General features: G+C 35.6%; 1 protein-coding gene across 2 annotated transcripts in view; it reads right to left on the bottom strand.

Annotated features, from left to right (window-relative positions):
- Positions 1-2,806: 2,806 nt before the first annotated feature.
- Positions 2,807-24,752, bottom strand: part of FGF12 (fibroblast growth factor 12) — a 261,257-nt gene continuing 239,311 nt past the window's right edge. The window contains exons 4-5 of one of the 2 annotated variants that reach the window (XM_042955263.1): positions 22,230-22,428; positions 2,807-3,485 (exon numbers count right to left, since the gene is read on the bottom strand). In XM_042955263.1, the coding sequence (XP_042811197.1) occupies positions 3,367-3,485; positions 22,230-22,428 (318 nt within the window). In that variant the 3' untranslated portion in view covers positions 2,807-3,366. The remainder of the gene's footprint in view (positions 3,486-22,229; positions 22,429-24,752) is intronic. The other variant, XM_042955264.1, reaches the window with a different exon arrangement.

The following is a 24,752-nucleotide window of genomic DNA, read 5'->3' as shown; positions in this document are numbered from 1 at the left end:
TCTCTTGCTAGTGGCACCACAGGACAATCATCCATACATATAATACCTATCTACAGCAGTGTCATTTCTTAAATTGAAGAATCTTTCTAAAAAGCTACCTGGATTAAAATGAGGCCCATAAAGCATCACAATTTACATCAAATCGATGTCTCTTTATTGTGCCAATCCATAGTGGCTAAAAATGTGCTATGAAATTCATATGTAAACTTCAAAACCCAAACTATTACTGTGATCAAGTACAGGATGGCTTGCTGTCCTCCAGTTTCCTGAAGCACAAGTCTCTGAATTAGCAAATGGAACGTCAGCACCATTTTGTTTCCATACCTCAAACTTCTAGCTAAAAAATCAAGTATATTAACCAAAGAACTGTTTTGAGATTCTCAAAAGTATTGTTTTCATTCTTAAGCCCATTGATTTTGAAGCATGTTACAATGAGGACTCTTGGAATAAACACATCTTAACTTATATGTACATAGTCAGTTACAAAGCTTTACTGAAAGTTATATTTTTCCTGAGAATATCCCAATGGATGAAAAAAAAGAGTTTATTTGACTTATAGAAACTTAAGAGATGAATGAATTGAGACCCAGAAATTGGAACGATAAAAATCAAAGAATTATTTTACTTGGAAGAAGCCTGGAAAACAAACTATTTAAACTGGCTCATATTTTTGGAAGAAATAGGATAATTATATGTTTGTATTTGGTAATTAAAAAAAAAAAACACTAAGACTGTGAATACTGATTTTTTCTATTAAAGGTTTTATGTACCTAAAACGTAAGCAGCAGTTAAGCAAACGTTCACCCTATGCTCTCAACTACAGGTTTTGTCAAATTAATATGTAAAAGAAAGGTGAGCTTTCCAGTTAATTCTTCAAAATTAATTGTAAATAAGGCAAAGCTAATTTCTGAACAGTTACTGGGTCAACATTTGCTTAAATGATATGAAAAAAAAACCCAATATAGAAACCAGGTGGTTGGACTCCTGCTTCTTAACTGCTACGAGGAAGAAGACAAATATGAATCCAGATGATAAATGATGGGCAGCCATTGAAAATAGAGGGAGAATTTGTGTTGCAGTTCATATCGCCATCATATTTTTCTTAATATTTAACCAGACTAAATATATTGTAATGAAATCATCAGTGTAATTTATAACACTTTGTGAAACTGTCAATTGTGTTACTGATGAGTTTGTGGGGTGTGTGTGTGTGTGTGTGTGTATCACCATAAAAGCTCAAGTAATTTCATGCTAAATGAGCCTGTGACCCATTTTGTAGAAGACTCTTTTTGAATTTTTTCAAAGAAAACAAGGCTTTGTGCTTGGGGTTTGTTTGGTCCTAGAAGTGACAGGTGTGTTTAAAAGCAAGTTGAATCAAGAGTGACAAGGAGAAATACAACCAGATTTGTAAGTTTTTTACGAGTGTGTTCTTTTCCTAGAAGAGCAACATTCTTTTTTTTTTAATTTAAATGTCTTTATTTGTTACTTTCAAAATATTTTGTTAAACAAATATCTTTTTGCAAAGGTGTGTTCAAAATCCTTGCCGAGGTGCCTAGATGCATAACTTTTATTCTTTACAACCGATAAGGCAAATTCCTCCATTTCATTTGCTGCTAACCTCCTGATAACATAAATTAAGTACTTGGTGAAGGACACAAACCACTATTAAAGAATAATGATTGTGTAGAGTGAGGGGAACTACATTGACTTTGAAAGAATACAGCAACCAATGGCAAGGTCATTTAAGTGAAGGCCTAGAGCTTCTGCAAAGTGTATATATTTTAGGGAATCATATTTGGAACAATACATGCTGGACAGTAGAGCTATAGGAGAAGTAACATGCTACGTCTTCTCATTGATAATATCCATAATTCTGCATACAGTTTTAACATTCTGTTTTGTTTGAATTTGGATGTCTCTACACCATCCTGATTTGTAGGACTATGTAGACCTATTTTTTTTCCAAGGCGGTCATATAATGTTCATTTCTTCCCTAATATTTTTCTAATACTTTAGTATTGCCTGGTCCTTACACTGAGTTCTTTTTTTTTTTTTTTTCTTTTCGAGTGCCTTAAGCTCACACAACCCTGTGTGTTGGAACCATAACTGTTAATTCCATATTGTTTCTCTACGCCCCTTGAAAACTCAGTGTATCAAGTTCCTTTCTGTGTTCTAGGAGACAGATTTATTGTCAACTAGACTTATTAACAAGGATATACAGCAACAAGCAAACCACTGGCTTCATAAGATATTAGGTTAGGAATTTCACAGCCATGCCTCCCAATTTCTTGGTGAAGTTTGGAAAATATTACATACATAAAACTCTAGTAAGTTTCAAAGGCAACTACAATTTGCTTTGACCAATTTCCTAAAACTTATTTCCTCATGCAAAACTCCTTTTCTTTCTTTCCTGCTGCAAGAGATGGTACAAAACTCTCTAATTCAGCTAGACATGCACCTCTACTCTCAAATGTGTGTACAATGTAAAAAATCAGACCAAATGATAAGAGCATATAACTTATTCATCACTGCCCAGGCATGGCAATGACACAGAATTCCCAAAAGTTATTTCAGCCTTAGAACACATTTTATTTTTCTAAATGACTAAAAAAAAAAATGAGATCCTAGACTAATCCCTTTGATAAAAATATGATAATCTCCTAGGTGAATCTGAAATTCTTTTTTATGAAGGAATGATATCAGCTAACACCATTAAGTTCAACAGAAGTCTATCCTTTGCATGAAACAATCTTAAGTAACAACTTCAAGAATAAAATTTTAAACTTTTAAATGATTCCTGGCTTATACCATACAGGTGTTAGAAGAATCTATAATTTGTACATGTTCAATATCATGGTAAAAAAAAAAATCCTGGAAACAGTATGTAATTATGTGTCAATTCCAGATGCCCAAAGAAAATTCAAATTCAAAACACAGCACACATCATAGCATTATCCAAAGTTTAAGTTATTTAGGGTATTACATTGATTTCTAAGTTAAAATCTCCAAAACCCTTTTCTTTAAGATAATAACTTTATTTCACATTTATTATAGCTATGTCTTCATTATAATTGGCCTTTTATTAATAACAACACAATGTTGTGGCGTCTTGATTTATTTTTTCCCTTGATTTTATGTGTGCTAAAATTTTGTGCATGTGCATTTTCTACCAAACTGCAACAGGCAAGCTTTGGTTCAATTTCTTTGTCCTACACAAAGGAAGATTTTGAGTGCAGAATCTTAGTCACTAGGTCCTGGGTTGCCATTTTATTTTCCTCTCCTTGGGTGGATTTATTGGAAGGAAATGGGTAAAGGGGAGGGGATAAAGGGAAGGGATGAGAGAGGGACAAAGGGAAGAGTTCTCAGCTATGTTGAATCTTGATTCACGACTTTGCCTCCATTCATGGTTGGTGTTCCAGAACTTTTCCTCGAACGCCCTTGTTTTTCTCCAATTTCATGTAGCGATGGCTCTCTGTACATACACACTGAAAAGCAAAATTACATCAATTACTTATTACAATAGTGGCATCAGTTTGGCTTCCATAAACATCTCAAATTTAATTTCACAATATTCTTCACTCTCACCATGAGCTCTTCTCTCCTGTGTAAAAACTAGTTTTAACTGGATAACATATTTAGTGGATATAAATGACCCTCTACTAGTTTTATCGGTCATAACCTTTTAAGTCTTCTTGAACTGTGGACATAGAGTGGTTTCTGTTCTCTTACAGATAAGGCTTGAGTCTTACCTGTCTGCTAACCTATATAACAGGAGTTAGAGACATTGCGAGCATAACATTAAAAGGATAGAAATAGATATTTTCTTAGTCCTTAGTCTGCAATCTAGTTTGCACAGGAAAAAAAAAAATCCTTATATACATGCTCCTAATCTTTACCTTACTACAAGAAATATGACATTGTTATATCAAATTGAAATATTTTGCACCAAATTTCAGGGCACCCTACATAAGAGGTGATAATAGGAGGGAAGGCAGAGAAATAAATCAACAACGCCATTTTCCCAATTGCTTCGAGTTTGAATATGCAACTGTGAAATTTTAGTTCACATCTACATAAGACAGTTTCTCTCTCCTCTATTGTTTTGTCTGGCTCCAAAGGTTAGTCATCTGTGAATTATCATGGCTGTTGCTAGATTATTGCATAAAAAGAATATTTTTTTCAATGCATAAGAATTCAGTTCTTATTCTTGTAAGACAGGATCTATCAGCATAAGGAATACATTAAAACATTCATTATATTGTTGTGAAATAGACATATGTGACTATATACAAGCACATGAAGTATTTCATTCAAATATCAGGAATTATTTTTATCCTTGATTTAGGAACAAAGAGTTAAGTCCCTCCATCCATTAAACCATCGCTGCAGTGCTTTGGTAATCTGAATATTATTACCAATCAAATAGCTTCCTCCCTTGGGTTTTGCCATGATGCAGGAGAGCTGAGCATGGTTATGACTGACTGGATGTCATGCAGTGATTAAGGGCACAAATTTGAAAGGGAAGCAAAAATATAAAAACAAGGAGGGGGATGAAACATAAGAGACTCTTAAATATGGAGAACAAACAGACGGTTACTAGAGGGGTTGTGGGAGAGGGGATGGGCTAAACAGGTAAGGGGCATCAAGGAATCTACCCCTGAAATCATTGTTGCACTATATGCTAACTAACTTGGATGTAAATTAAAAAAATAAAATTAAATAAAATTAAAAAAAAAAGAGCACCAATTTGGGAGCCACACTACCTGGGTCCATGTCCCTACTCAGTCACTTGCCAGCTCTGTTAACTTGGACACATTTTCATCACTGAAAAACTGAATTTTTATGAGGATTAAATGTCGGGAATATAGGAAGTGTCCAAAGATGTTTAAGAGAATGAAGGAGCTGATCTCTTCATGAAAATATTGAATAACAGATTTCAGAGAACACAGTGATAATTTTTTTTTTTTTTTGCTAAAGGTATTCTAAATTCAAAACTAGATTAAGAGAGTTAAGACATAAGAAATGGTAGGGGCGCCTGGGTGGCGCAGTCGGTTAAGCGTCCGACTTCAGCCAGGTCACGATCTCGCGGTCCGTGAGTTCGAGCCCCGCGTCAGGCTCTGGGCTGATGGCTCGGAGCCTGGAGCCTGTTTCCGATTCTGTGTCTCCCTCTCTCTCTGCCCCTCCCCCGTTCATGCTCTGTCTCTCTCTGTCCCAAAAATAAATAAAAAATGTTGAAAAAAAAAATAAAAAAAAAAAAAGAAATGGTCTCATTACACTAGTTCAGTGAAGAGGAGACAGGTTTTTTCACAACATCTCAGTGGTAGAGCTCCTTAAACAATAACGTGCTTTTGAAACATTCAAGGATATTGTTAAAATGGAGATTTTGATACACGTTTTTGTGGACTTGAGATTCTACATGTTTTAAAATTTATTTTGAGAGAAAGAGAGAGCACAAGCAGGGGAGGGGCAGAGAGAGAATCCCAAGCAGGCTCCATGCTTTTAGCACGGAGCCTCATGCGGGGCGCAAACCAGAGAACCATGAGGTATGACCCGAGCCGTAACCAAGAGTCAGACGCTTAACTGACTGAGCCACCCAGGTGCCCCTCTACATTTTTAATAAGCTCCCAGATGATGCTGATCTTGGCAAACTGAACCTCACTTCAGGTAGTACAAAAGGGATATATAAACTATTTTTGCTAAATATATCATGCAAAATTATTACATATATATATTTTTACATACATATTTTAAATGAGATTTTAAAGTATTTCAATTATTGTACTAAATGGCTTCTCCAACATCCCAAAAGACCTCTGGCTTACGTAGCAAAGTTGCACAGAGTAAATGAATTCAGAAATAATTCTGTAATTTTCAGATGATGCCATTAGATAATTTAAGTTTCTACTTTCTTTTCCAAAAGACAGAAGATCCATGTGGAAGATCCTATTGAAATCTTGTAATTCCTCAAGTCTAATGTCTCTTACCTATATTTCTGTTACAGAGAAAGTGTTAAAATCTCCAAAATTAAAGCATACATTTATATATGCAAATATAGATATTTGCACAGGGAAGTAAGTGCACAGGGAACTCAGAAGTAATGAAGTGATTCCATCAGAAAGCTATTCATATGATGCCATAAACACAGCTTTTCCTACTTTGCCAGTGAGTCAACTATAAAAACCAATATATCCCCAGGACTGACTACAAGCTGCTAAATCAGAGTCTCAAAGAATGACAAAAATTATCTTTTAAAAAATATACATAATCAATATATTTTGACCTGCAAATTTCTTTATTTCTTTAAAAAAATTTTTAATGTTTATTTATTTTTGAGAGAGAGAGAGACAGAGTGTGAGAGGGGGAGGGGTAGAGAAAGAGGGAGATACAGAATCTGAAGCAGTCTCCAGGCTCTGAGCTGTCAGCACAGCCAGACACGGGGCTCAAACCCACAAACCGTGAGATCATGACCTGAGCCCAAGTCAGACACTTAACCAACTGAGCCGCCCAGGCGTCTCTGACCTGCAAATTTCTTAAACTCCCAACTTAGAGGTACATGAAGGATGTTACTTCTGATTTAAAAAAGAATACATTTTTAAAAATAATTTTATAGCTAAATTTCTTATTTTACTACTTAGTTTTTAGTTTCCTTATGTTCTTATGTTCTAGATTTCCCAGGGCATTTGTTTTTACTTTTTATCTTTTCTTTTGCTTTTTCTTTTGCTTTCTTTTTCTTTTTCTTTTCTTTTTTTGCTATTTCTCACTAATACATAAAATACTTCAGTTATGACAATGTGAAATGTTGCCATTACAATTACCACTGTAGACAACTTTCCCAATAACTAAACCCTGCTGGCCATCCTGGTATCAAGTCCTTAAAGAGGTTTTTTAAAATTGGCATCTGAAAATTTTCAGTGTTTCAAAAAGAACAAAACTCATTAGTACCATAGCAGAGCATGTAAGTTGCTCTTCTTCCAGGCCTACTCACTAACTTTCCAGTATTTTCATCAAATGGAAAAATAAAATTCTGGGTTTTGAAAAAAACTAGTCCATATATCTTAGTTGGAAAATGAAGAGTAAATAGTGGGTTTCTCAGTTTGCTGAAAATCCCCCTTCAGTAAGTCAAATAAATATTTGAATTTCTGTATTTCTGTTTAAAGAAAGAATTGTTTCTTTAAAGAAAACAAACTTGAGTCAATCAAGGAATTACATGCAAGTATAAACAAAGAGAGCAAAAACTTTGTCAAACAAGATTAGTTTCTTGGGCTTTCATTTTCATTATTATTGATAGACTCTGGGATGTCTGTAATACTGTCTAACTCAAGAAGCTGACAAATCAAGGGGTACAAATCTCAATCAAATTTTGAATGAAAATGTAGTTAAAAGAACACGATCCAATTAGAAAGCAAAGAAAGGACAAAACATTTCTCCCCAGTAATATAGCTCCCTTGGGTAGTTGTATCAACACTCCATAACTGTACTATTCTAAATGGCACACAATTAAAAGATGACACAGAGTACAAGAAGAGAACAGAAGGTATAACTGTTCTATAAAGTGCATTAGATGTGCAAAATGTAAAACCCATCACATTGATGTACAACGTAACCACAATGATAATCTCGTAAATAAACTTTTAATCCCTTAAATGAATCTATTATGCAAGATTTCTCAAAGACATTTTAAATTGACTAACTCATTTGATAATCATATTAACCTTATGAATAAAGTGAGAAATTCTTATCCACGTTTTTAAATATAAAGGAAACTAAGCAACTTTCCTAAAGTCAGATGGTGGGTAGCAGCAAAGCCAGGATGAGAATGTAAGGCTTCAAAATCCTAATCAAGAGTTCTTAACAAAAGCAGGAGAGCAATTCATCAAAAAATGCAACAAAAGATTATCTTATATCAGACAACGTTTAAATTATATTCATATATTAATTGAGATCCAAGTTGGCCTTACCTCTACTAAATATTCTTAATGTCATCCAAAAAAGGTTAATGAAAACAAATGCCACTATAGGATGAATCCTATGTAATAGGATGGCTATTATCAAAAATGAAGACAAAAACAAAATAACCAGTGTTGGTGAGTATGTGAAGAAACTGAAAACACTGTACATTTCTGGTAGAGATGTAAAATGTACAGCCACTATGGAAAATGATATGATGATTCCTCAAAAAATTAAACATAGAGTTATCATATGATCCAGAAATCCCACCTCTCAATATACCCAAAATAAATGAAAACAGGGATGTGAACAGGTATTTGCACACTGAGTTCAGAGTAGTATTATTTACAATAGTCAAAAGGCAGGAGTAACCAAAATATCTATCAATGGATGAATGATAAACAAAATGTAGTACATACATACCATACAATATTGTTTAACCTTAAAAAGGAAGGAAATTCTGACACAAGAGTGGATGAATCTTGAGGACATTATGCTAAGTGAAGTAAACTAGACACAAAAGGACAAATATTTTATGATTCCATTAACATAGGATATCTAAAGTAGTCATAGAGACAGGAAGGAGAATAGTGGTTTCCTGGAGCTGGGGGAAGGGAGAATGGTAACGTGTACAAGTACAATGTGAATTACTTAATGGCTCTGAAATGTACACTTACTTTGGCTAAAATGGTAAATTTTATGTTGTGTCTATTTAACACAATTAATAATTACACACACTTAAAAAAATCACACACACACACACACACACACACAAATAACGAGTGTAAGCTATACACAAAGAGATGACTATTAAAGCCAGAAATGTTCTATTTGCATAGGAAGAGTCAACAATTCCCTAATAGTCAAAAGTATTAGTCTTAGAAGCACAGCAAGACAGAGACAATTGAGATATAACTGAGGGGTTATAGAGTTGGTAAGAGGAAAATCTGATGAGAATACCCTAGAACTGCACTGCCTAATATACTATCCATTTGGTATATGTGGTCACTCAGCATTAAATGTGGTTATTCCCAATTCAGATGTGCTGCAAGTATAAAACAAACACCGAATTTAAAGACCACACAAAAAGAATAACTATCTCAGTAGTAATGTCTTAAAGTGATTACATACTGAGTACATGATATCTTGGATATTTTGGGCTGAATATACTATTAAAATTTACATCACATGCTTGTTTTTATTTTTCAAATGTGAATACCAGATAATTTAAATTACCCATGTAGTTCATATGATATTTCTGTTAGACATTTCTATCTTAGAAGAGTTTGTTGTTCTCTACAGGTGTCCTGACTGGAGCTAACGCTCTAAATTACTGATCAACAGGAGGACAGTGGAGAATATTTTCTGACCCGACTGGACCCGAGATTCATATGTAGACTTGGTAGAGGCAGAGTATCTTGGATGCCTTTGGTAGGATGAACTTGGCTTAACTAATGTTGTATCACTTTCATTCAATATGGATTTTTCATTTTCTTTTCCCTCCTCCAATTCCAGTTACTCTTTTGTGAACAAATATCTAAAGATGCATTTGTTCAAGCATTGATTTGCTCATTTATTCTATAAACGGGTGCACATTTAATTTGTGCTGGGAGCTCTGCTAAATTCCTTGGCAACTGCAAGAAATGACCTCTTGATTCCTGCCCTCATGGAGCTCAGGGTGAAGAAGGAGAGCACAGACATGCACACAAATCACAGGCTGTTCAGAGCCAGGGTAGAGAGGTGAATGGAAATTAGGACATCACAATAGCTATCTGATGTTGATTTAGCCTTGATGCAGAGGAGTTAGAGATATGGCCAGGTTACTGAAGAAGAGTGAGGAAATGAAGTGCAGGTAATGTAAGAAAAAGTGACTGGTTGAAGAATGGGGTAAGATAGAGAAGTAGGAGGGTTAAACCTGGCAGGGTTAACTTGTGTCAGAATTATGGAATTCCACGCTAGATTTAAACCACTATCCTGATATCTGTCAGCTTCAATTTGATAGTGAATGAAGAGTTAAAAAATATGTCCATCAAATACAGGAGTTTATAGGGAAAAATCTATTTATTCAATCTCATTATCTGGAAAAATGTCTAACTATGTTTATATGGCCTGAATACAGCCTGTCAGATTAGTCAGAAAGAATCAATCAAACTGAATCTTACTGCACAGATTCTATAAGAAATGGTTGGCAGCATCTGAAACTTTCATGAGTTCTGCTATCTTGGAAACACAATTGTTAAGTTCTTAGAAATAAACCTAGCTGAGGCACCATTACATGTGAGACCTGCTGCTTATCTAACATGCACAATATCTGATATACTCCAAGTACCATAATTTTGACTGCAATTGAAAGGTGGGGTTCACTTGGTCAAGCTAACATGTTAAGAAGGGTTATCCTTTTGTTTTGTGGGGAATTTAATGTAGCACTTAAGAAGACTAACCAAACAAAAAATAACAAATCAAGAGTTACTAACCCCATATATGAGCATCACATATACTTTACAATAAAAAAATAATTTTATATAGCTACTAGTACTAGAATTTGGAGTTCTGGTATTGATTTCCAAACATATACTCCTAAGAAATTGTGGAGAATCTTTATCTTTTTTATTAAAAAATGTGTTCTAGGTTTTTTGGGTTTTTTTTTTGGGGGGGGGGTAGGGGAGGGGCCAAGAGAGAGGGAGAGAGAGAATCCCAAGCAGACTCCACGCTGTCAGCACAGAGCCCGACATGGAGCTTGAACTCATGAACCATGAGATCATGACCTGAGCTGAAACCGAGAGTTGGACGCTCAACTGAGCCATCCAGGTGCCTCTATTATGGGAAATATTTAAGAAGCATGTCTAGGAAACCACCTAGGTTCTGATTTTCAAATAGTTCTTTCTGCAGCTGCAGAATTGTCTTCCTAAATAATCCCTGCAATTATGTAAGATTAAGTTTTTCTCTTCCTGATAATCAGGTCATTATTAGTAATTGAAATGACCTCTGATCTCTTAATTTGCATTATTTCAAAGTACAATGATATTTACGGGGGAGTGCTTTTCCATCACTTTCTATTACAATAAGCTATTATTTCATTAGAAATAGATTTATCTTGCTTTAGGAAGCTCTACAATGTTTTAAAAACCTCTTTGTTCTTGAATAGATTCTTCTGGTGCCCTCTGTTGTATGCATTTGGCCCACTTCAGCTACTCTTGGTGAGGAATAATTTCCAGCCTGGGAATAAAGTGAAACAAACAAACAAAAAATCCAACTCCCTGTATTTCTTGTTTTCCCAGCTCCCCAATCACAGTTCTCAGAAACTCAGATTCAGTGCCAATGCCCATTTAACCATTGGACACAAGTTCTCTGATTTAGGCAACTTGAGATGTTATTATCTACCCATGTGTCATCCAAGACTCTGTGGACTACACTTGTGATACAGAGTTTATTTTCAGTGGGTATGATTTAATGGCTACCATTTGGCATGGAACTGATTTCCAACTGTGTTTCCTTCTGATTTCACTTTATACTATTTTTTCAACAGAGTCTCAATATCCAGCTATCAAGAATGTTCAGTGCCTGATGATACAATGCCTGATTAACACTGCTTCTGTTTCACCTGGCACTTCTGGTTGGTTCTTGATCGCATTCCATGCCCTCTTTCTTCTTTAAAGCAGGATAAAAAAGAATACTTGCTCTTTTTTTATCCCACAGGATGTTTTTGAGATACATATCATTATTCCTCTAACACATGTGGTATCATAATAGTTTTGGATAAATGATAAAAGGAGATAATGTTCTGAAAAGGGAAGCATATCTATTTCATTCTGTAACACTCTTTCTTCATTTCAGTTTTCTTTCTCTTTTCCCTCCATTTTGATATATGTTTTGATTTTTTTCTTTTCTTCTCCTCCCCACCACCCTTCTCCCTTCTCTTCTCCTTCTTTTGGGTGTCTCCTTTTATTCATGTTTTGACTTTTCTTGATCCACAGTACACTGAAGCAGAAGGATTCACTGTAGCTTTCAGAGTAAAAATGAGGTAGAGGGATTTGGTGAGAGAATATTCTTCCTCATGTGCAGACACGAGAACACACAAAGTTTCTAATAGCAGAGCCCATATTATGCATTACTTTAAGACACAGAAATCACTAGAAATTCCCAGTTCAATTTATTAATGTGAACAGATCACACCTGTATGATGTCACGTTGTGACTTGGCCTGGTGAAGTCTGTCATTTTGACAGCCACCTGAGATGCACTGGCTATATTCCTCTAGAAAGCCATGCAGTCCTGCTATCATAAATAAGATGCTACACTTGGTCATAACAAGACCATAAGCTACCAACTTTAGAATACTACATAGTATTTGTTTTATTAATTTCTTTTTTGCTTTACTTTTAAATGCAAGATTATACTGTTAGAAAGGAGAGAGATCTAATATATATCACTGAGCATTGAAATCTTGTAAAAAATAAAACACATCTCCTCTTTATAAGATTAGGTACAGGATTTCCAGGACATGGTTTCCAATTACTATTCTTCTATTATATTCTTTTCATGGGTACCTTTGTTGCAAATGCAGTTATCAGAAATATGCAAGCGTTCTTTGCCACTTTACTAGCTCAGATTCCCTGTTTGTAATTTTTAACATTCAAGAGTCACATTTATATCAGTTACAAACTTTTCTTGGGAAACAAACCAAAATAATGCCTTTCTTAAAAGTATGAAAAAAGTGGAATCTCAAAAGTGGCCGTTATTTATAAATCAGACAACTGTAATAAACCAGATGCAGTTACCATCCAGTGGGTCCTCTCCTCCTAAGCAGTGTCCTCACAACCATAGCTAATATTAATTGAGTACTTAATATTATATCTTAATATAATATTAAGTATATACTTAACATTATATCTTAATATAATATTAAGTATATACTTAACATTATATCTTAATATAATATTAAGATATACTTAATATTATATCTTAATATAATATTAAGATATACTTAATATTATATCTTAATATAATATTAAGATATACTTAATATTATATCTTAATATTATAAGTATAATATTAAGTATAAGATATACTTAATATATATCTGCACCTTATATACACTATGATTATTTTTAAACACCCAAAAGAGAGATACTTTCATTGGTTAGCTTTGCAACTGAGGAAACTAGAGAACAGAAAGGGTAGTTTGCTGGAAGTATTGCAGGACACTATAGGGCAGAATCAGCATTAAAACTCGTGTGTGATTAGCTCTAGGGTTCCTGCTTTAAGCTTACAGTCAGATAGTTTAATATGTCTGAGAAAAAACAAACACATAAATCTTTCTTGACTGGTCTCAAGTCAAGATCTTGATCCCAGTCCTCATGGGGGTGCTCAGCACTTCCTGGAACCCTACCGCATTTCTCTTGCCAATTTCCTCTCCCATTCTTCCCACATGATATTACATGCCTTCACTTAACTCCTCAAACTCTCCTCAGACTCAGGCAATAGGCCTGTCTTCTTTCTTTTCTTGACTTTCTCTCTCCTTCCTCTCCCTCTCTCTCCTTCATGTTTCCCTTCCTTCCTCCTTTTTTATCAGTAAACCACCTTGTTTTGCATTTCACGTAGAAAGAAGAAGAGGAAGTGTTTGTATATCCACCATGAAAACGACCCACCTGCATATATCCGCTCACACGTGTTCTGGCTCCCTGCTTGTTACAGAGCTTGAACCCTCTCTGCACCTGTCTAAAGTTGGCCCTCCACTTGCCACTTCCATGCTGGAGCCCACTCCCTTTGGTCAGTATAATTCAGTGACCATCTCTCCTCTAATGCCCAAAGTCACTTCTCCCCACATGTTCCCATCAATCTATAAATATGGTGTAATAGCTCTAAGCAAACAAGCCAATAAACCCCACTGTAACTCGCATATTTCTCTTCAGCTACTGCTTCCTATTTCTCTGCTCCTTTTTTACAGCAGAGCTCCTCCAAAGTGTGACTTAATATTACTTTCTTCTTTTCTTTACCTCCTGTGATAACTTGAATCCACTCTAATTAGGCTTATTCTCCCACACCACTGAAATCACTTGCCAAGTCACTGTTGCCTGTATGTTATATACCCATTGGTCAAGCCTCCAGCAGCTTATGGGATCCTCTGGCAGTCTTTGATAGATAACAGCTGTGGTCATAGTTTTGCCTCTTTCTAACTATACGAACCTGGGTGAGCTAGTTAACCTCTTTTAAACTCAGTTTCCTCATGTTTAAAATTGGGATGATAATCTTAACCTTCATACTCTCAAAGTGTTAGTGACTATCAATTGATACTCAATTGATCAATACACGATCGATCATTTGTGCTGAAAATAACAACGAGCCACACAAATGGCATATAAGGCAGTACAGCTGCTACTAATTATTACTTATATTACTGCTGGATTCCTGACAATTATTTAGAAAGTGAGAGTTGTTGTAATTATGGAGAGAACTAGGTGGAAATCTTTGAGGGTCAGCATGGTTCTATAAGGGAGATTGGAAAACCTGTGTGGAAGGCAATTGTAGTTGCTGACAAATTATTTCCAAATGGAAGCAATACAACTCCAGTTTCTGATAAAGTTCACAAATGACACTCTATAAAGAACCCCCATCCTACATCAGTTTCTATCAAAGAAGGATGAAATATGACTAATCTTCTTATTACTACCAATTCAATTGAATTTTCCTTGGCCCTCTGTAATTTCTAAGAAGTGGAAAGGTTAGATTGCTCTGTCAGTTAATGTACCATTAAAGATATTTAATTGTCTTAATAGCAGATCATGGAAGGGTGTGAGCAATTAACATGAAGCAATTTCACACCTTAATTAATGTCACATGGGATCCCTTTGGAACTGGAGAAGAATTCTAAGCGCTGGTTCAGAAGCAATGTATTGCCAAAGGAACTCACCCAGCACACTGTAAATATTTATTATAAAGACTTAAGAGACATTGTGAACACAAAGATCTATATCTTCATGTGTAAAGAGATCAGAAGCAACATTTGTGTGCAGGAGAGACAGAGATATGGAAGAAGAATGTGTCAGGGAGAGGCAGGAGGGTTTTATTAAAGACTATATTCAAAGCCAGGAAAATGCTGCTTTGAAGGAGTTATACTGGTTTGGGGGAAGAAGGTGTCACAGGCTGGCAGGGATCCAAAACTCAAAAGGTGGAGGGAGAGAGAGAGAGAGAGAGAGAGGAGAGAGAAATTACAGCTATTGTCTTTGCTATAATTAAAACAATCAGGGGTATCAGCGGTACCCTTTCCTCCTCCATCTTTCTTTGTCTTTTAGTATGGTTGGGTCTAAAAGAGGATTTTGGAAAACACAACAGTTTTCTTTCCAGGCAATTGAAATAAAAATGTCAAAATCATTTTGCTATTAGTATTCTCCCAATTAGAGGTCTAAAGCATTAGGACCCCTGATTTGTTCAGTTCTTTGGTACCCCATTATAGAGTTCTTGAAGAGATTATTTTCCCTCCAAATTTCAACTTTCACTGTCTCTAATCCCTTTATGAATTCCGCATCTCACAGCATTTATCCAGTACATAGCCCAATAACACTATGTCCAGTTTCTGAGAGAAAATGAAAAGGACACTTTGCATTGATCTGACCGATTTGGGATATCCAGCTTTCTTACAATGTCTAATCTTCATATTATTCCTATGAAACAGATGGCATTTATAATCAACTTCATCTTCAGAGATCACTGAGGTTTAAGAGGGCAAATCATTTTCTCAAAATTTCTTAGAAAATCATTGGCAAAATTTTGATCAGAAGAATTAGACATTTATTCTTGATTAATTGATTTCTACTAGGTTATTTTTTTCTCAGTGTTGACATAGTGCGATAATTGGTGTTACCTCTAACTTACTCTGTATACTAATTTAACTCAGCACTAAAATACAGCCATCTTAATAGCAGTAGGAAATGGCAAAATGTGACATGTTTGATATATTTAATTCCATGGTGTCAGAGTGACAGTTTTCTCTATGTTAGTCCAATATACTGATCACAATAATTTGAATAAATTTAAATAATTGCCTATGGACATCTCGATTTAATCCAAATAAGCCTCGAATCACCAAATTCAGTTTAGGACACTAAGTCTTGATTCTGGTTGCCATCATAATCACTTGGACAATAAAATCAGAACAACTCTGGAGACTTGGCCTGAGAATTTATAGCTTTTTGAACACTTCAGATGGTTCAGATACTCATGTTTGGGAAACACTGATCTACATTATACTCCTGGCACTTAAATCAGGTTCTATTAGCTTAAGTCAACAGTTATAACAGGAAAAACGGATAATTTTACCTGTGTGTGTGTATGTTAGTCTTGTCTCCCCACTTGAAAATACATTGGTGGAAATCAGCAAATGTTCCTTTATTTCCAGTTTAATATTTCTGAGCAATGATTCTCAGTTGATATTTACTAATTTTACTTTAGAAACATATTTCTCTCTCCAGGATTAAGTTCATGAAGCTTAAACCTTTGGAAATGTACACATTGTTTTTAGGAGGAAGGAACTAGATTCTGAATGCCAACCACCTGCAGGAGCTGAGTAATGAGCTTCTTGGAGGAGGGAGGAGAAAAGGAGGAGATTGTATCCTGTTCTTTGTCAATGAGTATTTGGCTGCTGTATCTAAAGCTAAAGGGGGAGGTTACCACCAAGACAATTTAAATCTGGGGGAGTTACTTATCTGTTGTGTGAACAATGCTCTGAAAGGGCAAAATTGGGAATCATGAAGCCTATGCTGTTGTCTTAAATTCCAGGGGAGGGGACCCACGTAAAGTAAAGGTTGACGTGCAAGTGTACATATAATGGGTTTAAATATCAAGTCCATCCGTCTGAACAGACACCCTTGCAACCCTTCATTAACACCGCCTGTGTTGTAAACGAAGGGTGGAGAGTGAGGCCATGATGGGAAAGGGGCTGGTGGGTAATTATTATCATGTAATCAGTGTGGGATTTAAAGATCCTGGGACTGGCAGAGTTTAATTTTGGGAATCATGACATTCAAAATGATATCATCATCAGGACGTGGGGAAAAGACAGAGCTATTTGAAAAACAAAACAAACCTCCTCTGACTTTTCCTCTATCAGTGGCCAATTCCCTTCCTAAAAGGACATTTACAGTCCGTAGTACTGGACTCTGTTGGTAACCATACAGTGGTAGGTTTACAGGTTTACAAAAATTCCTTTAAAAACTAAAAATAACTAACAACCTTTCTGGTTAGCCATCAATATGGACATCCTCTTATGAAGCCGTCATTTTCTTCCTTTTCTGAAAGTGTCTTCTAGTTATGTGCTTTATAACCGATGTATGGAAGAATTTACCGAAGACTTTCTTTACAATGAGTTACGGCTTAGAATGTTTTTCATCCTACTGCTTCCAAAAAAACCCCAAAAAACAAAAAACAAAAAATAAAACAAAATCACAAATCATCCATCATGGAAATAGCTCATAAAATTGTACTTTTTTCATTCAATAATTCAATAAAGGAAATGTGTTTAGAATCATTTTGTTTATAAGTCCTAAGCTAGGTTCCATGAAGGAACATGGGTTTACAATTAAGGTCTTATAAAGACTGCACAGAATGTCATTGTCAAAGAACTTTAGGAATCAGCTGCTCCAAATTTTTCTTTTGCAGAGTAGGAAATGGAGCCTGTTAAAATTAAGCAAAAAAAAAAAAAAAAATGTATTATCAATTCTTTCTTGCCTAGTTTTAGCATGGCATTCCCATAACTATCCTATCTGATTATCTACCGATACGAGTTTATCTCATCATATCATGTATACCTTTCTCCATTTTGCATGGTTTGGAGCTAGCTTACTGTTCAAGCTGTGCCATGGTATATAACATTTCTGCTTTGCTATCACTGACTTTTCTAAGTATTAGCATATCCATAGGCTTACTTCAGATTAAAGGGCAGTAGAGTACAGGGAATAGATGTATAGGTTTTGACAGTGGGCTTCCTAGACTGCAGTCTCAGTTCTGTATTTATCTAGCCCTGTGATTGGACAGGGCTCACTAACTTCGTTATTGAAATATTAGTTTCTTCATCTATAAAATGAGGGTAATAACATAAAGCTGTTGTGAGGTTTAATGAATGTAACATATACAACCTGCCTAGCAAACGATAAATTGCACATAGATGCAGTAAGACTAGTAATCGTAGTAATAAAGTGGTGGCATGAACAGTTTGGGGATCCTAGTGAGGAGAAAGAAGTTCTCACTGCACAGTTCTTGATGCCTAACAAAACCTCCGTTGTACATATCTTTGATAATAATGGTTATTACATAATTATATCATTTGATATTATAAAGCACAGCTGCATGAAGAATCATTGGGAAAGCGTTATTTTTGCATCGTAACAATGGTATCAAATTACAAACGAGGTATGGGTGGCACCTGTGTGGCTTGGTCAATTACGCATCCCACTCTTGATCTCGGCTCAGGTCATGATCTCAGTTTGTGAGTTCCAGCTCTGTGTCCAGCTCTGTGCTGACAGCTCAGAGCCTGCTTGGGATTCTGTCTCTCCTCCTCTCTGCCCCTCCCCCGCTTGCTCTTTCTCTGTCTCACTCAAAATAAATAACTACAATTTAAAATAAAAACCAAACTAGGTATGGGAGAACTGATCAATTTCATGTGTCTGTCAACAATATTTAGAACATGAAGAGCTCCATGAATCTGAAAAGGCTTTTATTTCTAAGCAGCAAGTATATTCTCGATTAAAAAAGGAGAGAAGCGAATGGAATACATTTATCCAAAAGCATTTGCCAGGGTCTTATGCTATGCTGAGGTTCCATTTCAGACTTCAGACTGTAAGCAATTTCATCCATCTTCACAGAGATGTAGCGCTTGCTTGCTGGAGTCAGAATGCCTTGGCTTGGACTCTGCCTCTGTCACTTACAAGCCACTCAATATGGGACAAATTACTTAATGTTTCTGTGCTTCATTTTCCACATTTGTAAAATGGGGATGATATTAGAATCCACTTCATGGAAATGGAATGAAAAATAAAAGAGGCAATAACTGAGAAATGTTTAGCACAATACCTGTACAAAGTAAGCATTTATAGAACAGTTAGCTAATCTGTTCAAAAAAGTGGACCTTGCTTTCTAAGACAAAAGGCAAAGACATTTGTAGGGAATTAAAAGGTCTTTGTGCTGAAAGAAATTACATTCTTGTTTCCATCTTTGAAAGTGATTCTCATTATCTTCCATATACTTCACACCTAGGTTTTCATTCCCACGATCAAAAGGGACCAAGAGCCTTGGAAGTAAATCCAAGTATTAGTGAATCTGATTTAAAACGGACTTTATTTTTTTTTCTCAGAACAAAATGAAGATCATTCTAAAATATCCACAAATAAGAAAAATAAAAAGAAAACAACCAAAATCTCTCAATAAGAAAATTAGGAAATCAGGGTTATTCTCAAGTTAAGATGATGGCAGGCTGAAACAGAGACTCTAACTGTCCCAATCCCCTTCTGGTATTCTCTCAAAATAACAGAATATTTATTTGGTATGTAGCCATCCAGAAGATATAGTATTCTTAGCTTGTCTGCACTTAAGTATGACAACCTGACTGAGCTGTGGTGTGTGGGAGGTAGGTATCACATGGCAGCTAATGGGGACCTTGCTGAAGAGAACACTGGCACAGGGTAATGCCTCTGCCTTTTACATCCTTCTCCTTCCCTCTTATTAGAATGCATATGCTGGTTGGATCATGGGTATAAGAGTAGATCCAGGCCCATTGCACGGTCGTGTTGACGGTGCAGGGCATAACTGTGCAACATCCTAAGGAAGGTGGTGCTCAGAGCTGGACATAGCTGAGGTCCCTAACAATTGGGAAGCCACAGAACTGGCCCTGGACAGCAGGTTTCTTGATTTGGTTTATCACAATAAAACTCTGGATGATTAAACTGCTCTTACCATGCGTTTTGCATTGTACACAGCCAAATCTAATTCTAAGGTGAACAGGAATGTCTAGTTGTCTCTTCCTATATCTGTACTGAAATGAAGCAATACATATAGAATTTAGGCATCTCTGGGACTAGAAATGTGGTCATTGTATACATTACTCTTAGAAATGTGTACATCATCATACAGTCTCAAGAAGCTTGAGCAGCCAAAGTGCAGATAGCAGTCATGATTAGTAGGGCATGTAATAGGTGTGGGTTTTTTTTTCTTTTTTGGGGGGTCAGTATGAAAAGCATTATCCATAAAAGGAATAAATAAAACACGTAGATTTTTTCCTTTGCTTTACAGTTTCCTGGTTTTTCTGAAAATTGTTAATGAGCATGTGCTCATGTGTTCCTATAACAAAAAAAAATCAATTTAAATGTACAAATAAAAATGATGTAACACGGGAAGGTGAGTAGGGGAACAGGCGAAATATATAAAGGGGATTAAGAGTACATTTATCCTAATGAGCTCTGAGAAATTAATAGAATTGTTGAATCATTATATTGTACACCTTAAATGAATACAACATGTATGATTATACTCCAATTAAAAAAAATGATACAAAACCTTTCATAGTTCACTCATGCTGAACCTGAAGTGTTTTTGTCTGCCTGATCTCTACCTCTCATCTAATGGTCTGAACCTGGCCAGCCTTGAAGTTCATTTAAGTAATCAGCTTTTCAGTATCTTTTTTTTTTTTTGGTGGAAGTGACAGCTCTTTTTCCTAATCCCAATATCATTTCTGGCAACATGTAATACATCACTTTTTACATTACACTATTACAATTAGTAAACATATTCCATATCTCTAAGAATTAGAAGGTTATCTGGAGCATATAGTTCTTCTTTGTCTTTATACTTACCTATTCTTCTGTTCATTCCTGTGTTCACTGACTCAATTAACAACAGATTATTGGAGATCTCTCTATGATATGCAAGATATTGTACAAGAAACAAGGATATATGAGGGAAAAAAATAAAACATATTCTATGCATTCAAAAAATGGTCTAACCATGGATAAAAGGAGACAGTGTGGCAAACAGGTGAATTTAATATAATGTGGTCATTTCTAAAGGAGAGAATTGTGTACAATGATAAAGTGACAAAATATTTAATTTTACTTCAGGAGAGAGGCTCTCACAGAAGTGGTGACTCTTGAATTCATTCTTTATGAAGACTAATAGGCATTTTCAGGCACATGAGGGGATGAATCTTGTGGGGAGGGGAGGGCAAAAAAACTACACGTGTCCCCAAACAGTGAAAAAGGAGTATAAGAAGGAAAGTTCTGTTTTGTGTAGTTAAAAGTACAAAGTGTGAGAAGAGTTTTGAGCAGGACCAGGGACATTTTCCCCCAGTGCTTTGAACACAGTATCGATTGAACAAATGTTTGTTGACTGTTACAGTCATAGGTACTATGCAGCAGACATTGTGACCCTACACTGCTTGACCTGACCATATCTTGTAGATAGGGCATTGAAAGCCTGGCTAAGTTACAGAATTGCAATGCACTGCCTCAGTTTCCTCATTTTCTCAGACAAGAAGGCTGAACTAATTCTTCTAATGACTAATAATGTGACTTTTAGAAAGGAATGTTATTGGTAAACGTCTAGGTCACTGCTATTTTCTTAGGCTGTATTAAAAAGCTTGGCTGAATTCAGTAAAAGTGTTTACCTCAATGGTATGTCTCATCTTACCTAAGGAACAAGTCACCAAAAATGGTGACCTAGCATGAAATTATTTATTCCATGAACCAATTTGAAATAAATGAACAGTATATTAAATGATCATGAGAAAGGAGGTTATAGCCTCAACTGAGAAGGATAAAATTGAATATTGTAAATATTTATTGATCACAGTAAATAGAACACTCCTTTCCTTAGAAAATACAAAGAAAAATTAATACATCATATTTTTAGATCTGTTTACAAAGATGTATAGATTAGGATACAAACATATTTCTAAAGGCTTTTTGCAAACTTTACAGCACTATCATAGCATGATTGGTTTTTCAAGAATGTAGCTTGAGATTCATTGTGTTCACCAAAGAAGGAAATTACCTGCCAAATGGTAGCTAGCACTATTTTTTTTCTACTTGGAGGAATATTCTAGCTTCTATAGTCAAGCAGTTTTAAAAATAAATGCCAAGCATTTGTAACAGATTTTTTTTAAGGAAGAGGTACCACTGTGTTTTCTGAAACTTTGGATCTGTTGCATTCCAAGCAAACTACACTGAGCAAGGGATAAGGAACCAAATTGTCATCAACACACAGATCAGGGTCTAAAAAGAAAAGAAGTTCATTTCATACCTTCAATAGGTTTTGGTACAAAATGTGATGAAGGCTTGGTTTTCTTCACTCTGTTTCCCTTCATAATTTGACCTTCTTTATTGAGTCCTAGAAACCATGCTCGGCCTGATTCCTGCTGACGATACAGTGTAGAAGAATAAATCACATAGTAGTTTTCAAATACAGATTCTTTAAATTTGCATTCTGGAGTGAAAACATCCTGCAGAAGAAAAGGAGATACAAAAGAGAGGACGGATTTAAAAAGTTAACTAGCATATGCTTAAATGCAATGAACCTGAAATATAGGTTCTCTGTTAAGAACAAATCAGAGGCAATAGCACATAATTTCTGATAGCACTTGGTTATAAAGATTCATCATACAAAATCAAGAGGCAAGATTTCCTTTCTTTTTAAAAAAATTTTTAGAAAGTTTATTTATTTTGAGAGAGAGAATCCCAAACAGGCTTTGTGCTGTCAGCACAGAGCCTGATGTGGGGCTTGATCTCACAACCCTGAGATCATGACCTGAGCTGAAATCAAGAGTTAGACACTTAACCAACCACGCCACCCAGGCATCCCAAGATTTCCTTTCTAGACAAACTTTCCTTCACAGAAGACAACTATTCAGGTTTGAATCACCCATTGGGCTAACATCATTCAAAGCTGTGCCCAGATCTGGTGCCAGTAAAATCTTTTATAAATTTAAGAGAATGACTATTGCACATTTTAGTGATCCTTATCATATAAAATGTATCTCTGGGAATCAAAATCAAACACAACCACAGCACCCGCAGGCTCATAGATGTTTCTGAAGGGACCACCTTATATGTACACAAAGTTACTATGCAGTCAAAACTTGTTGCATTAAATCACCAGTACACTACCTCTTTGCTTAATGTTAGTAACTTTCCCTTTCATTTCTCTGTAACATTTTTTAAATTTAGTAGTTGAAATTTCAGGTATAAAAACAAAACACCCAGAGATAAGCAGTAGAAAAAAAATATTACCACTACACTGTGTGATCTTCAGTGAAACATAGAATAAAAGTTGAATTCAAGATGGAATCTTAAATATCTTCTATTTCAACTTCATCATTAGTAAGTGATATAGCCAAAAGGTTATATGATTAATTCAGAGTTACACCAAAAAAAAAAATTACTGCACCAATGCCAGAACTCACATTTATTGCTTTTAGAATCGCTGCCTCTCAAAATCACCTTTTCTGCCCGAGTCTTGTTTAGTGACTTACAATGAAATTTTATAACCAATACAATAAAATCAAATCCTAACATGTCAAATGGACAAAGTATATTCCATGGAGAGAAGAAATTCCTCCCCTTCTAATATAAGCAGAAGAAAAACAATTGTGATAACATCTTCTTTAGCTATATGTAAATAAGAATCCTATATGCAAAACAGATTCACAATCATCCCTGCTGCCTTTGTGATGTGCTGGAAGAATCTCCTCCTTGTAACCCTTTAAGTGTAAGGCCCCAATGGTTTCATGCAGTTACACCTGTAGTTAAGTGACTGAGGTATATGTGGGACTAAAGCTGCGTGAAATCATGTCCTTCTAGGTGATACAGACTAGTCCCTTAGCTTCCTTTGCAGAAAACTACAATGACTTGTCGATGGGTGCTGGTGAAGGCCTTCAGTGACAAAAAAGACAATGGTTAAGACGCTTTCTTAATTTAAAGTGGTTCTAAAATTACAGAGCAAAAAAGTGAGACTACAAAGATGGGAAGGGGAATGGAAAGGTGGTTGTAAACATTATGTATGTGTATATGTGTAATCTACACATACATAATATAGATAGATAATATATATTATTGACATATTTATAATATTTATATGCATATCTATTTATACTATATTGATAATAACACTATAATGCCATAGGACACTCTCAATTTTAAGTAAACGTACTGGCTTAAGAATCAGAGAAACGAAAGACTAAAGACCACTTCACATCTGCTACAATGGCTGTAATAAAAAAGATGGATCATAAAAAGTACTGGTGAGGATGTGAGGAAACTACAGCCCTCATCTACTGCTGGTGGGGATGCAAACAATGCAGCAGCTGCGGAAATCAGTTTGGCAGGTCTGCAAAAAAGTTAAGCATGCAGTCACCATATGATCCAGCCATTCTACTTGTAGGTACATATCTAGGAGAGATGGACACTCACGTCTACACAGAAACGGGTACACAGATCTTCACAGCAGCATTATGCATAATGTGGAAGCAACTCAAATATCTATCAATGAATGAATGGATAAACAGGATGTGGTACATCCATACAATGGGATATTATTCAGCCACAAAAAAGAGTGGAGTACTGATTCATGTGACAATATGGATGAACCTCAAAAACATTATGCTAGGTGGAAGAAGCTGACAGAACAGGCCATATATTGTATGATTCTATTTATATCAAATATCCAGAATAGGCAAGTCCAGACACAAAAAAATTAGATAACTGGTTGCCAAGAGCTGGGGGTCAGGTAAATGAGAAGAGAGGAATTTTGTATGTTTGTTTTTGTTTT

This window comes from Panthera leo, chromosome C2 (assembly GCF_018350215.1).
Source record: "Panthera leo isolate Ple1 chromosome C2, P.leo_Ple1_pat1.1, whole genome shotgun sequence".
Classification (NCBI taxonomy): domain Eukaryota; kingdom Metazoa; phylum Chordata; class Mammalia; order Carnivora; family Felidae; genus Panthera; species Panthera leo.
This window is presented reverse-complemented; position numbering and strand designations above follow the sequence as displayed.